Raw genomic sequence first — 16,399 nt, 5'->3', positions numbered from 1 at the left:
AAGTGTACCTGTCAAGTTTCAGCTCTGTAGCATGTCCAGAACCCCTAAAAAACAGCATTTTTCTTATATTTTCAGGAATACGGCTTCTCTGCGGCTGGCTTTTTTCTTGCAGGCATTTAGCGGGCATTTTTTTAGGCAGGCATGTCATTTTTTGTATTCAGTGTCTGGGGGGTCTAAAAAGTGTACCTGTCAAGTTTCAGCTCTGTAGCATGTCCAGAACCCCTAAAAAACAGCATTTTTCTTATATTTTCAGGAATACGGCTTCTCTGCGGCTGGCTTTTTCTCTTGCAGGCATTTAGCGGGCATTTTTTTAGGCAGGCATGTAATTTTTTGTATTTAGTGTCTGGGGGGTCTAAAAAGTGTACCTGTCAAGTTTCAGCTCTGTAGCATGTCCAGAACCCCTAAAAAACAGCATTTTTCTTATATTTTCAGGAATACGGCTTCTCTGCGGCTGGCTTTTTTTCTTGCAGGCATTTAGCGGGCATTTTTTTAGGCAGGCATGTCATTTTTTGTATTTAGTGTCTGGGGGGTCTAAAAAGTGTACCTGTCAAGTTTCAGCTCTGTAGCATGTCCAGAACCCCTAAAAAACAGCATTTTTCTTATATTTTCAGGAATACGGCTTCTCTGCGGCTGGCTTTTTTTCTTGCAGGCATTTAGCGGGCATTTTTTTAGGCAGGCATGTCATTTTTTGTATTTAGTGTCTGGGGGGTCTAAAAAGTGTACCTGTCAAGTTTCAGTTCTGTAGCATGTCCAGAACCCCTAAAAAACAGCATTTTTCTTATATTTTCAGGAATACGGCTTCTCTGCGGCTGGCTTTTTCTCTTGCAGGCATATATATCAGTGGTGGGTGGGCAGTGGCACAGTACACTCTCTGTGGACCTGACAGCAGTCACTGGCACCCAGGCAACTGCAATTTAAAAAATATATATATTTTTTTTTTACTTTGCAAGCTGCTGTGCCACTTTATATATCAGTGGTGGGTGGGCAGTGGCACAGTACACTCTCTGTGGACCTGACAGCAGTCACTGGCACCCAGGCAACTGCAATTTAAAAAATATATATATATTTTTTTACTTTGCAAGCTGCTGTGCCACTTTATATATCAGTGGTGGGTGGGCAGTGGCACAGTACACTCTCTGTGGACCTGACAGCAGTCACTGGCACCCAGGCAACTGCAATTTAAAAAAATATATATATTTTTTTACTTTGCAAGCTGCTGTGCCACCTTATATATCAGTGGTGGGTGGGCAGTGGCACAGTACACTCTCTGTGGACCTGACAGCAGTCACTGGCACCCAGGCAACTGCAATTTTAAAAAAATATATATTTTATTTTACTTTGCAAGCTGCTGTGCCACCTTATATATCAGTGGTGGGTGGGCAGTGGCACAGTACACTCTCTGTGGACCTGACAGCAGTCACTGGCACCCAGGCAACTGCAATTTTAAAAAAATATATTTTATTTTACTTTGCAAGCTGCTGTGCCACCTTATATATCAGTGGTGGGTGGGCAGTGGCACAGTACACTCTCTGTGGACCTGACAGCAGTCACTGGCACCCAGGCAACTGCAATTAAAAAATATATATATTTTTTTTTACTTTGCAAGCTGCTGTGCCACCTTATATATCAGTGGTGGGTGGGCACACAGTGGCACTGCAGTGGGCACAGTACACTCTGTGGACCTGACAGTAACTGGCAGCCCAGGCAACTGCAATAATAAAAAATATTTTTTTTTTTCAATTTATTGCAACAAGATGCTGTGCCACCGTATATATATCAGTGGTGGGCAGTGCACTGCAGTGGGTACAGTGCACTCTGTGGACCTGACACAGCACTCACTGCAATTATGACAGAGGAAAAAAAAAATATTTTTTAACATGCAAGGTACTGTGCCTGTGCCACCCGAAATGAGTGTGGTGTGCACACAGTACAGTCTGTGGTAGGTCTGTGGCCTCTCACACACAGCGGGCAGGCAACTGCAGTGTACAATAGATATATATAGATATATATATAAAGAAAAAACTCTATTACCTTACCAGCCCTTAAAAGGGCTTTTGGGGACACTATATATATATATATATATATATATATATATATATATGTATATATATAAATAAAAAAAATCCTCAATTACCAGCCCTTAAAAGGGCTTTTGGGGACACTAGATAGATATAGATATATATATATATATAAGAAGAAACAACTCAATTACCAGCCCTTAAAAGGGCTTTTGGGGACGCTAGGTATATATATATATATATATATATATATATATATATATATATATATATATATATAAAAAAACACAAATACCAGCCCTTAGAAGGGCTTTTTGGGGTGCTGATATTACAGCAGTAGTGGACCAAGAACACTGCAAGACCAGGAACACTGACTAACTGTCCCTAGCTTAACAGCAGCAGCAGCAGCAGCAGCAGCAGCAGCAGCTCTCTCCCTACTCTCACTACACACACTGCTTCAGAATGATCTAAGATGGATGCTGCCCTTGCTTATTTATAGGAGGTGGGAGGGTGTGGGAGGGAGGTATGCTGATTGGCTGGAAATGTGTCTGCTGACTGTAAAGTTCAGGGTCAAAGTTTGCCTCAATGATGTCTTATGGGGGGCGGACCGAACATCGCATATGTTCGCCGGCAGCGGCGAACGCGAACATGCTAAGTTCGCCGGGAACTGTTCGCCGGCGAACAGTTCTATACATCTCTAGTTGGCCAATAGGATCTGAGTTAATAAATCCAAAAAGTCTCCAAACGCGAAACACCTCTATAACAAGAAATTGTGTGCCTGTAGGGTCCTTGTTATGATGTCAAAGATAGTGTTTGGGAACACTATGATTAGTCCGGCCTTTCTTAATATTGGTTATGTGTTCATTGACTCGCACAGAAAAAGGGCGTACAGTTCTACATACTGCCTTTTGCATGGACATGTGAGCAGATAGACAATATTCCTAGTAGCGCAAGTGGAAAAATGTTTAATTTGGTATCTCCGATTGGTGACGGCAGATTCAAATTGATCAAGTTTTCTCCTGCCAGAAGTGCTATGATGGCACACATTACACCTGCGGCAGGGGTAATCGCCCTTTAAATTATGAAAAAATTTAGTTTTTATTGGGGGGGTCTATCACGTTCGGTGCAACCCTACTTTGCAATGAGGGTGCACCCCTATAAATCACTTTTGTACATTCAAGGAGAGTGGGGCCCGAAATAGGGTCATTTTTAAGAACCTCCCAATGTTTATTTAGGATGCTCTTAATTTGTTATGTTGAATAGATATAGAAGTAAAGAAGGACCATTTCAATTTATTCTCGTTAATTTGACGAGGTTTATCTTCCAACAGAGTATTCTTATGTACATTAGAAACTTTTTGTATGTCCATGTCTTTGGCTGTACCATTATAACACTTCTCTATGAATCTTTGTTTTAATATCTGTGCCTGACAGTCAAAGTCGGAGATATTAGTGCAATTACATAGCAACCGCAACAGTTTACTGTAAGGAACAGATTTCAACCAAGACTTATGACGGCAACTATCCACTGGAATATACCCATTCCGGTCAGTGGGTTTGAAATAGGTCTTAATTTCTAGACTTTTATTAAGAACTGCTATTTCAAGATCAAGAAAATGTATTTTTTCTTTACTTGCCTCATAGGTTAGGGAAATACCTCTATCATTTGTATTCAAATGAATCATGAAACTCTGTAAAGGATCCGGGTCCCCATTCCATAGGAGGAGGATATCATCTATATATCTGGTCCAGAGGACCAGTTCAGGCCTCTCATGGGCATAGATGGCATCCTCCTCCCATTTTGCCAAGAATAGATTCACCAAACTGGGGGCGACCTTGGTTCCCATGGCAATTCTCTTCTGTTGTAAATGAAAAATGTTTTTAAACCAAAAATAATTATGTTTGGTTGCAAAGTCTAAGAGTTCCATAATAAAGTCCTGTTGGACTAGGGGTAGGGAGTCATCACTGTACAAACAGTGTTTGACAGCCGACACATATAGAGGGCTGCTACATCAGCAGTAGCCAATAGGTAGCCTCCCTGGAAGTTTATGTACTCTAATAGTTTAATCGTGTCTTTAGTGTTTCTCAAGAATGAGGGTGTCTATTTCACTAAGGGTTGTAAGTAGAAATCTATATAACGTCCGATAAGAAAAGTTACTGAGTCAATCCCACTTACTATGGGACATCCAGGGGGGCAGGTGGAATTCTTATGCACCTTCAAAAGGTAGTACATAACAGGGATCCTAGGGGCCACAGGTACCAAGTAGGATCTTTCTTTTTTGTCAGTGATCCCTCTGTCAAAACCTCTGTCTATTATTTTGACTAATTCCCTCTTATAACAAGTGGTGAGATTGTAAGACAGTTGGCTATAAGTTTCACCATCACCAAATATCCTAGACATTTCCTTTAGATAGTCAGTTTTGTCCAATACTACGATCCCTGCCTTTGTCAGCCGGATGGATAACTAAATGTTTTCTCTCACATAGCTGCTTTAAATCTAATCCTAGTTCTGGGTGTTTGCATATATCTATAGTAGGTAAGCTTTCTAGTAGGGATGGGCTAGATGTTACGTTCGACTCAAACATTAGCTGTTCGTGTGTTCCGAACTCACAAACAAATGGGGCGCTCGGCGGAAAGTCTGCCCACCGATGAGCGCTCCATAATGCACTGCGCTGGTGCAGTGAATAAATTACTGATGATTGGCCAAAGCACCTGACCTGTATGCTTTGGCCAATCACAGCAAAATGTCCTGTCAGAGCCATGATTGGCCAAAGGCAGGGTGCCTTTAGCTAATCATGGCTCAGGGGCTAAGTCCACTCTTCAAACTATAAAAGGCTGCTGCATACACGGCAGCTGTGTATAGTGTGTTATAATAGAGATTAGGCAGGTAGTTAGTGGACAGTGAGTTGAGTTAGTTTAGTGCAGTCAGTGTAGTGTACAGGCATATCCCACTTATATAATGTATGGATATGTTGTAGTCCTTGTGCCCTCTCAGTGCTCCCCAAGTTTTGTATCCCTGTCACTTTTAGTTCGTGAGCAGTGCCATGTTTAAATCTAATGAAATCTAGATGCCAATGTTAAAGACGGGGAGCAATGTCATGCCAAGCTGACCAATATTTCTCAAAGACGCCAATGTTAAAGACAGGGAGCAGTGCCATGTGAAGCTGACCAAGATTTCCCATAGATGCCCATAGATGCCAATGTTAAAAACAGGGAGCAGTACCATGTCAAGCTGTCCAATATTTTCCATAGACGCCATAGTTAAAGACAGAGAGCAGTGCCATGCCAAGCTGACCAATATTTCCCATAGACACCAATGAGCACTGAAAGTTGAAAATTGGTCTGGGCAGGAAGGAGGTGAAAGTGCCCTGTATTTAAGTGGTTAAGGGGAACCCTATGACAGAATTTTAAAAAAAAACGGCATGGGGTCCCCCCCAAAATCTATACCTGGCTCTTTGAGTCTGGTATAGATTTTAAGGGGAATTCCACGCCAAAATTTAAAAAAAAAAATGCTGTCCCCCCCCCCCAAAAAAATCCATATTAGGCCCTTTGGATCTGGTAAAGATTTTAAGGGGAACTCCAATGCAAAATTGAAAAAAATGGACTAGGGGTCCCCCCAAAATTAATACTGGACCCTTATCCGAGCATGCAGCCCAGCAGGCTAGGAAACGGGGGGGGGGGGGGAAGAGCGAGCACCCCCCCTCCTAAACCATACCAGGCCGCTTGCCCTCAACATGGATAGGGTGCTTTGCAGAGCCCCTTCCCGACAACCCTGGGCTGTGGTTGTAGGGGTCTGCGGGTGGGGGGCTTATCGGAATCTGGAATCCCCCTTTAACAAGGGGGCCCCCAGTTCCCGGCCCTCCCCCCACTATGTGAATGGATATTTAGTACATTGTAAGCCCCTACCCATCTACCAAAAAAAGTGTACAAAAAAAAGAAACACAAAAGACAGTTTTTGACAAGTCCTTCAAAAATAAAAACAAATAAAATAGTGTCCCTCGATGTAAATCCATTGTCAATCATGACGCCCGCCGCACCCAAAAAATTGAAAAAAAATGAAAGATGCTCTCCCCTCTTCTGAGGCGTACCCCCCGAATGACGCTATTGAGCTTTGACAGCTCTTTTATTAAAAAGGGGCAGGGCCACCCAATGACGTCACCCATTGGCACCGTCCCTTCTGAGGTCACTAGGTCCTGGTATGGATTTTGGGGGGGGACCTCACGCTGTTTTTTCTTTACATTTTGGCGTGGAGTTTCACTTAAAATCTATACCAGACCCAAAGGGCCTGGTATAGATTTTGGGGGTGTGGCGTTTTTTTTTTTAAATTCTGTCATAGGGTTCCCCTTGACCACTTAATTACAGGGCACTTTCACACCCTTCCTGCCTAGACCAATTTTCAGCTTTCAGTGCTCATTGGCATCTATGGGAAATATTGGTCAGCTTGGCATGGCACTGCTCCCCGTCTTTAACATTGGCATCTATGGGAAATATTGGTCAGCTTGGCATGGCACTGCTCCCCCGTCTTTAACATTGGCATCTATGGGAAATATTGGACAGCTTGGCATGGCATCTGTATTGCCGGGAGCCGACAATACATTACAGCCGCGAGCAAGTTTTCAATTACATTTTTACCTTTAGAAATGTCAGTATTGCTACAACAGGCTACATACATCATACAGATTCCTCACTTTACAGGCACATCAAGGGGACCCCAGAGGCACGATATTTAAAGGAATTTTTCAATTTTATTGTTTCACTTTAAGCATCATTAAAATCGCTGCTCCTGTAAAAACAATGGTTTCCCCATACACTTTTTATGGCAATAACTTGCATATAAGCCTTTAAAATTAGGACTTTTGATTTTTCATGTTCATGTCCTATAGACTTTAATAGAGCTTCAGTGTTCGGCCCATCACTACTTTCTAGATCTTTTTTAAACTAGATCTTTAAAAACATTAATAGAGGAGGCCATAGGGCCAGGGGGGGGGGGGTTAAACAGTGAAGGGCTAAAGAGACCTGAATGAACAGAGCCTCTGGTTTCAATCATCAATGTGGGTCTTATGGGATTAGCCATAATATATCTCTGTACATTTAAATTGCGAATATATTTATGTTTATCGATAAATGTGTTGAATTTATTAAGTTTTTGGGAGGAACAAACTTCAATCCTTTATCGAGGATTGATTTCTCAGCATCTGTAAGTTCACTATGACTGAGATTGAAAATACTTTGACCAACTAAGTAGGTAATATAAAGACCCCTCAATGATTGAGAACTGGTGCCCCATCAGTCTTCTCAACGTTAATAGAAAAATCTTGGCACTTGTCCTCAGTAGCAGGCAATTTGTTGTCCAATCTTCAGCATTGTTTAGTCCAAGGTAGAAGTACCTTTTTAGCAGTTTTGGCTGTCCGGGAGGCTTTTGAGCGATGCAGGGCTGCTGGATGGAGAAAGTACTTGCTGGCATTGGATCAGGCAAAGACTTTTGATCAAGTCAAGTACGAGTACCTATACTTACTACCTGGTAGATACCGCCTGCAGGAGAGGTTTATAGATTGGCTGAGAACATTATATAGAGGAGCTGAGAGCTTCCCACTTGTTAATAGTTGGCTCTGGTGTGCGCCAGGGGTGTTCTCTGAGCCCCCTACTATATGCATTCGCAATCAACCACTTCATAAGAAGGCTAGAGGGTGAATCATTATGTGGGGTTCCTTTGGGCATTGCTGGTGTGCTGCCTTTGAAGGTCGTGGCCTATGCCGATGATGTGTCTGCTGTTATCTCTAGGATGGAGGAGTCGCAGGAGGTGGTCCCTGTGATACAGCAGTACAAGGAGTCTTCTGGCTCCACAGTCATCATGAAAAGAGTGAAGTTTTCTGGATGGGTGAGGAGGGTGAAAGTTTCGAACTTCCCGATGCCTTCCCAGAGCCCCAGAAGGTAAAGTATTGGGCATCAAATTTGGTCTTGGTGACTATGGTCATGGAAATTAGGAAAGTGGGTTGGTGGATGTCAATGCCAAAGTAGCATGCTGGAAGAAATTGAAACTTTCCTTCGACTTGATCAAAACTTACCTGATCGTGATCATTTTATATGTCAGCTTCGTCTGTATTGTGCCAGAATCTCTCTATGCAACGGTCTACAGCTTTTTTCCCAACTGTTATGGGGGAATAAGCTGAACTTGATCAAACGCAATGAAACTTACCTATCCAGGCTGTCAGAACTATTATGAAGAAATAGACATATTTTCATCAATTGCATATGGAGATTTAAGACTAAATAAGCCCCAAAACAGGTTCAAACTCAGGACATTCACAAAGGTCTTGGAATGTCTAGAATATTTTGGATCGGAACAAGAACCGCCCAAAATTATATCTGTCACTGGTCTAATTCAATACCGTGTGTGCACACACGGAGGGAAAAAACCATACTCCGACACACAGTCAGAGTTAGGATACTTCTCCTTTATTCGTTTCCTCTTTTTAAGCTTATAAAGCATCAAGACATACATTCCAGGAAATACTTGTATAGACCTGGCATAGATGAAAAGCATCAAAGAACATATAAGCTCATGATTGGATGTATCTATGCGACTATGATTTTCTCCCAGGATAAGACAACCTCTATCTTGGGTGTAGTCTCCCAGGAGGCGCGCCATCTTGGATTCCATATTGCTTCCACGAAGGAAGGGGTGATCTAGCGGCCATTTTGAGTAAGGTAGTAAATGGCAGCAGTAGCATATATATATATATATATACATACATAAGGCATAAGATATGCATCATAAGGTGAAATAGGCATTTCACTATAACCATTGATTACATTGTAAAGCGCTGCGCAAACTGTTGGTGCTATATAAATCCTGTATAATAATAATAATTACATCCATTACAGATTCCCCCCTTGAAATGTCTATTTCAGTCTGTCCCTATTAATCCTAGCTCATCTGTCCTCATGTGTCTCGGAACACTTTTGATGCCACATGTTAGACGGGTGATTACTAATCAATCACCCCCCTTGCCACAGTCTTTGCAAATGCTCTCCCTATGGCCCTACGGGTCATAGTGTGGGGCGGGGAGTGTCTGTAATGGGGTATATGGTTTTTCATCGTCTTCATCGCATCCTATATCCTGATTCACCAATGTGGGAGTGGTTTGGTCTATTGCCTTTTCCATAAACTTCCTCAAGCAAGGGAGTACACAACAAACCACTAAAGCGAGGAGGATTAGGATGATCAACACTGTCACTCCTATCTGTGCCAGGAATTTCTGCCACCCACTCATCCAGTTAAAGTATTGATCCCATGGGTCTGTGACCCCTGAATTTTTCTTTAGTTCGACTGATAGGTTCTCTAATTTCTTAAGAGCTAATGTGATCTTACCATTTGGACCGGTGTTGTCTAGGATATAGGTACAGCAGGTACTGGTCTTATCTATCATGGTACAGACCCCTCCTTTCTCTGCTAACATCATATCCAGAGCCATCCAGTTCTGGAACGTCATTTGGGAAGTGGCTTCTAGTTGTTCAGCTACCCCTTGGAATGCATCTTTGGTGTAGTTAACATACCTTTGTTGGTTATAATATATATATTTTAATCAGTCCACATTTTTATTAACAGTTATTATGGGGATTAGAGACTCAAAACTTGCCTTGACCTGGTCTCGGGCCTTATATTCATTGGGGACCCCCCTTGGGACTCCAATAGCATCTATGTACACATGAGGATCAAAGCTTCCAGGGAGAACTTCCCATTTCATCCTCTTACCCGGAGTAGGGTTGGTATGTGTGTGTCATGAATACTTTCTGTCAGAATATGCAAAGGCATGATGGCCTTCGCAAGGGCACACTCTCTTCTCCATTCCCCCTCTGACCTGGTTCTTATGTGCATGTCTCCACACACCCAGTACACATCTCCTAGGGATTGGTTTTGTACCATATTAGCTGAAACATGACTGTAAGAGGCACAGTAACCTTTTGGAAAATTACCTAAGTTCCTACATTTCCCTGCATAATGGGCATGACAGGTGTAATTCCCAGGGTATATTGTGATAATTTCTTTAGGTCTTGGGGCCCTGGTATTGATAGGATATTCCACCTTTTCCTCCATTTCTCACAAGCTGAGTAATTAGTAGAAGTGTTGGTGAAGAGGCTTAGGAAACACTCTTCTGCTTTTTCTGATATGCTCAGCGGGACTGTATATCTCATCCACTCTAGCCAGAGGTTGATCTCAGAAAAACCTGTCTCGGGTGCCATTGTATCTTCAAAGGTAGGATCCGCTATTGCAATTATGTCTCTCAAAATCTGTACATGGTTTTAAAGGATTCAATGGGAGCCGTCATTTGACTGGCTGCCATTCATTGTTGTCATACATATCTTCTAATCGGAAATACCCTCTATGACCCTTGTGACCTCTTCCAAACCACCATCCCACAACACATAGTCACCCCTATCAGAGGGACTCGGGCTCTGTATGTTTTGAACAATTGTCATACTAGGCCCTGGCTTATTGAGGGTGAGACGGGTCAACAGTGGCTCTCCTTGGCTATCCTTACTATCATAGGCTGGTTGGGGTTGATATCCCCAGGGTGTCCCTGTGTCCCAAGCACAATTTTTTCCCCATGATCCCTCGGTGACATAGATGTACCCTTCTCCATGTCCTTTCTCATACCATTCCCATCTGCTACTACGTTCGGGACATGGGAGTATCTTACATGCAAGGAAGTCAAATGTGGCTACATGGGTGTGACGTGTCACTTTGGTTGGGGGGCTTGTGGAATCCAGATTGCTTTAGGGAGGTTGGGAGACTACTTGTCCAGCGTCCCCAGCCCCTCTTATGTGTAAGTCACCCTGTGTATATTAGGGGCACAGGGTGACCAAGAACCCCAGTCCGGTCTGCACTAATCAAACTCGCTGTACAACCACACTGGACTCAGCCTTTCGTGTTACCCCGGTTATCCTGGGTTCTATATGTGTGGTTTGTGTTGAAAGAGTGAGGGGCTCTTTCACTTGGGACAATAACATTTCTGAACAGTGTCCCTCAGGAAATATATAAAGATATATTGCAGATTGCTAGGATATTACAGAAGCATTTCATAGACCCTTGCTAGTGGGGTGGGGTTTGTTATTGTTGAATACCTGCATTCCATTGTTCTATTGTTCCTGTCTGCCTTGAGTAAGCTTATTATGGGATGTGTATGTGTGTGTAGATTGGCTCTAAGGTGCCTTGAGGTTTCTTTAGGGGTGCCTTGGCAAAATGCCTAAAATTTACCCCAAAATTGTATACAAGTGGGTTGGTGGATGAAACCTGCCCTTTAGTTGCACCAAGCCACAGGTTTCCAGTGTACACCATTACAACCTTCTAGCTGCCAACCTCCTAATGACCAATGACATCATCAGTTGATAAGGAGGATGTCATTCATATCATCCTTGTTTGACCCTCCCTTGCCCCTCTCCACCAGCTTTGGGGTCTCAAAACTAAAGGAGAAGAGAAAAATTGGAATACTTGTCAGTAGATGTCCAATATGTATTGATGTTGCTGCATTATGTAAAACTATAAGAATAGTTTTTACATTTTAGAATGGGGCCCCTCAAGACCATCCATCATTTTGGAGGGTGCATAAAAGATTGTCCTTTTATTTTAAAGGGTGCCTTGACTGAAAAAGGAAAAAAGGAGAAAACACTGGTATAAAGTAATAAGAGGTTATCTGTGACACTCAATAATACACTAGATATGTGACCAGTCTAAAGTCCATAATGACTGTTCCAAAATTGTGTGCAATATAACAAAAAGTGCAACAATAGGTGCAGGTTAGGTATAGACCCGCTCTCTCTTTCATAGGAGAACAGGAAGCTAAAGACATATTCAGGTACTTTTAATAACTGTATTTTAAAAATAAATTATTAGTGAATATTAAACTGTGAAAAATATTATTTTCAGTATCTGTCTACAATGAATTTTTAAGGTGACTTCAGTTTACTGAGCTCTTTGTTTGTCCTATGCATGGTTCTGGCCCATCTCTGCAGAGAGTAGAATGTGTATTGGGGTACAAATAAAACCCTGTGTTTGATGTTTCTTTGAAGTTATGGTGTAGCGAAGTATCTACTATGAGCTTTGATCTACAGTACATCACACCTTATCAAACCTTAACACAAAGAGTGTGAAATAATGTTAATTTACTTATCTCCAGACACTAAAATAAAAATAATTACTAATATAAATTAAATATGTTTATAAATTAAACTAGAAACCATATTTTTTACAATTTTGTATTTAAATACAAATACATTTTGTTGTATATCACTTTTTTGTATTTAACACCATTATTACTCCATTATGCATATCATAAAAATATACATTTTAAAACAATTTGTATTCAAAATAGCATATTGGATTTTAATTGGATTATATTTGAATAGAAATGATGGTCTAATACTTGAAAAATAATTTTATATTACTTGGCTTTTTTGTATTTGACACCATCATTACTCCTTTATGCATAAAATAGAAAATTAAATTTTAAATTAATTGTTTAATATGTCTTTAATTAAGCGTTCATTAAATGTATCTTTATTTTTTAATTTTACATTTTTGTTCAAAGTAACATATTGGATTTGAAAAATAAAGCTCTTATTAACAAGTGTTTAATGTAATTCAGAACTTTTTATATTTCAACCTGAAATGTTGTATGATCTTTTAAATAAAGCCATCACACTTGAAATAAAAAAAAAAGGCTCTTTACAAACATAGTTATGACTCCCATTTTTTTATTATTATTTATTTGGAAAACTATAATTGTATTTAATGTTTGTTCTACTACAGCATGGCATTTTACCTTGTTGCATTGCCTTTGTTTTTTTTTTTATTCTCCACAAACTTGTATTACAAAAAAGTTTCAGATGAAAACCACACCCAACTGATATTTTCGTCTCTTGCAAAAAGAAAAAATGGCCAAGCCAGAATACACATTGTTTTAAATTAAAAACTATTTTTATTTAAAGTTTATAATTATTATTATACAGGATTTATATAGCGCCAACAGTTTGTGCAGCGCTTTACAATGTGAAGGAAGACAATACAGTTACAATACAGTTCAAAGCAGGAGGAACTAGAGAGCCCTGCTCGTTATTTTTACATTTCAAATTTTTAATTTTTCAACTAAAATTTCACTTTAACTTAAAAAGAGCAGGGGGTTAGTTTTGCGTATCACAATAAGTAGTGTGAAGGGGAGAGGGATAAAAAGAAAAGTGCTGAAAATGCCATTTAATATAAATAGTCTTAAAGTTTGATCTTCATGTTTCTCCTTCTGGGTGTGAAAGTTCTTGTGTGGAAGCTATTAGCTGTTTTTGCATACTTTTGGATAAGGAGATCCTGCACATACAAACGTTGACTTTCTTCCCGCCATTAAGGCATTTTCAGCTTCCTGGGAATTGGGAGATTTTGTCAGGTATCTTGCTCTTCGGTTTTGAAACCAGACCTGCAAAAACAACAAGTTGATATTAATGACTATATTGTCTTCTAGACAACATATATACATAAGAAAAATAAATATCTTCACATATTATTTATGTTTATGTTTATATAACTTTTTTTTTCAAAATACAATTAACAGTTTTATTGCAAATGCCAAAAGTATATTATAATTAAATCATTTATTGCAATTTATAGTTGAAATCAAAACTGAACTATTGAATTCAAATTACATTAAACTAATAATTCATGTATTATTTATAGTAAAATTCACATTTTTAGTACATTTGGATCTTCAATTCAGAGAAGCTTGGTACATAATATATAAGTAGGACTTCCAAAGGGTATCTTCATAAAAAATGTCTTATCCCCTTTGTAATTTTTTATGCATTTCCAGTTCTTGACACATATTATTGCCCTTGAACTTAATTTTTTATGCATTTCAAGTTCTTGACACATATTATTGCCCTTGAACTTATTCAATAACAAATAAGAAGGACCTCTTACCTGTATTCTGGGTTCTGGGATCCCGGTTATCTGAGAGAAGCAGCATCTGCTCACATAGTCTGGGTAGGGATTGAATTTAAACTGTTTTTGAAGGAAGAGGGTTTGTTGTTTACTGTATAAAGTTCTTTTTCTAGACTTCTGACTTGAAGTTGATGGAAGCTGATCTTCTATGTCACCTCTAATCATCTTAGGACTCTCTAGTTCCTCCTCAGGGAATGGCCCTATTGAAAAGACCTGATATTATTAAAATGAAAGTAACTGGTATAAAAAAAACAAAAAACAAAACATACATACGGTACCTAAATGTTTTTTTTTTCATAAGTCAACGATCAGATTACACCAGTCACTATCCACTAAACCCGATTAAAAAAAGGTGGAATATACCAATGTTTTGCAGAGTTTTTTATGTTGCTGCTAAAAATAAAAGGGTTACTTGGGTGTGGTCTGGGACAGACCCCAGGCATATGATAAAAACATAATTATTTCCACAATTCTAAAAAGAGTTATAATACAATACGGGAAGGAAAAAAAAAACATTTATAAATATTAGTAAAATATTTAATAAAAAACCATGACATCAGAATTGTGGGATTTTTACATTTTGTAAAGGTCCATTCTGGGTTTTTTTTTTTTTTTTTTGCACTTTGTACAATGTGCTACAGAGTTACAATAGGGGGAGAAAATGAGAATTTTTTTGGAATATTTAACTTACAGTATTCTACGGAAAACAATGCCATTACAATTGTGGGATTTTTACATTTTGTGCAGGTCCATACATAAAATACATCTTTATTTTTTGTCCAAGCTATATAAATCACATTTGAGTGTTGAAACTGATTTTTGAAGTTTAATGAATTCTAAGTAATAGAACATCTAGATTTTAGCATGGTATAATATCCATGATGATATAACTTTATTTGTAAGGGTTATAACCAAACCCTAATAATTTTTTTTTTTTTTTTTTTTTAGGTTTAGATTTTGGAAAAGTCAAAATCTCTGTTATATTTTTGACTGTTGCCCTACTGATGAGATGTTTTTAGGCTGCCCATACATTATACCATCTTCTTGTACAGTTTTCCTTTAGACTTACCAAAACCATATAATATGAGGTCAAACTTAAACAGTTTTAGTTTGTATGCACTCAGCTAGGCCCTTGCACTACATAGTTAAAGGTAAATCTAAAGGAAATTGAATAAGAAAATTGTTTAATGTATGGCCCGCTGTCTCAGTCACACTTATTAGATAGATTAGGGGAGCCATTGTCAGTTGGACAGAAAGAGACAGGTGGCAGTAAAAAGATAGTCTAACCCTAAACCACTCTACAAAAAATAATTTTTGTTTCTGTTCCTATTGGAGGAATTTCTCATCACTTCCTGTCCTGAAAGAAAGTAAGGGTAAACTCACCTAATAGGGACCCTGACTAAAAATCAGGCAGGGATTCATTTACGAAAGGCCAATATGCTGTTCACTTGGCAAGGGAATTTTCTCCAGAGCTCAGTGAATGTGTTTAAGTTTCACATTGCAAGAATACCCAATTACATGCAAGGAAAATTAAAAAAATAATAATTTTGATTGCACATAATAAGACGATAGAAGTCAGCAGAACTTCACTTCACTTCACTAAACTCTGGAAAATTTCTCTTGCAAAGTGAACTCCAACTGTTTTATCTGGTCTATTCCTATAAAGTATTCTAAATAGTTTTTATCAAGCGATTAGCGATTATATACTCTTAAAAAATACATATTCATAAAATATAGAACTTACTTTTATGCCCAGTTGTGTTTTGACTTGTGAAATTAAGCTGATTCTGGATGCACGTGGTTGTCGTGGGCTCCTCTTGCTTGACAGTAACAATGGTGCCACTTTTCTGGGTTTCTTGTGGGATCCCAAGAATTGAATAAAGCTCTACTAGGGTGTTCTGAAGGATATTTGGGCCCTTCAAAGGCAATTGTAATTCCACATCTGAAGGTAAAGTCCCAGAGCTGCCCACTGACTTAGTGGGCAGATAAAGGTCAGGATAGTCATCTTGTAGGGAAAGAGCATTACAAATCACCTGTTCCAGCTCTGGGTCATTTTCCATGTTGGCTCTTCTGAGTCTTCTCTCAAAATGTTTGATCATAGTCAAAACTCTTTATATATTCAGAGGGGAGACCAGCCATGCAACCTCTTATCCTTGATCCCCTCCAAAACTGTCTCCCTGTTCACACGTCATTTGGACCAGAGCAAGAAATGTATTAGTAGATTGCATAGTGTAAACACAAGGAGTCCTTTAATATCAAAAGAAACTCAGTGAAACTGCTACACACTTCAAATACATGTAATCCACATCTTTGGTTGAAATTCAAAGGAAAACATTATCAAGGCAATGCCTTAGTATAACCTTCCACACCACCCAAAGTGTATTATTTTATTCCTA

General features: G+C 39.4%; 1 protein-coding gene across 1 annotated transcript; it reads right to left on the bottom strand.

Moving 5' to 3' along the window:
- Positions 1-13,341: 13,341 nt before the first annotated feature.
- LOC309552854 (homeobox protein siamois-like) lies at positions 13,342-16,063 on the bottom strand (the record flags this gene model as incomplete). Its single annotated transcript, XM_082253765.1, has 3 exons — positions 13,342-13,482; positions 13,983-14,203; positions 15,748-16,063. The coding sequence occupies 3 exons, from the start codon at positions 16,061-16,063 to the stop codon at positions 13,342-13,344; spliced, it is 678 nt and encodes a 225-aa protein (XP_082109891.1).
- Between the last annotated feature and the right edge of the window lie 336 nt (positions 16,064-16,399).

Source organism: Pelophylax lessonae, assembly GCF_965119305.1.
Source record: "Pelophylax lessonae genome assembly, chromosome: 4".
NCBI lineage: Eukaryota > Metazoa > Chordata > Amphibia > Anura > Ranidae > Pelophylax > Pelophylax lessonae.
Note: the sequence above shows the minus strand (reverse complement) of the source record. Positions and strands in the feature narration are given on the sequence as shown.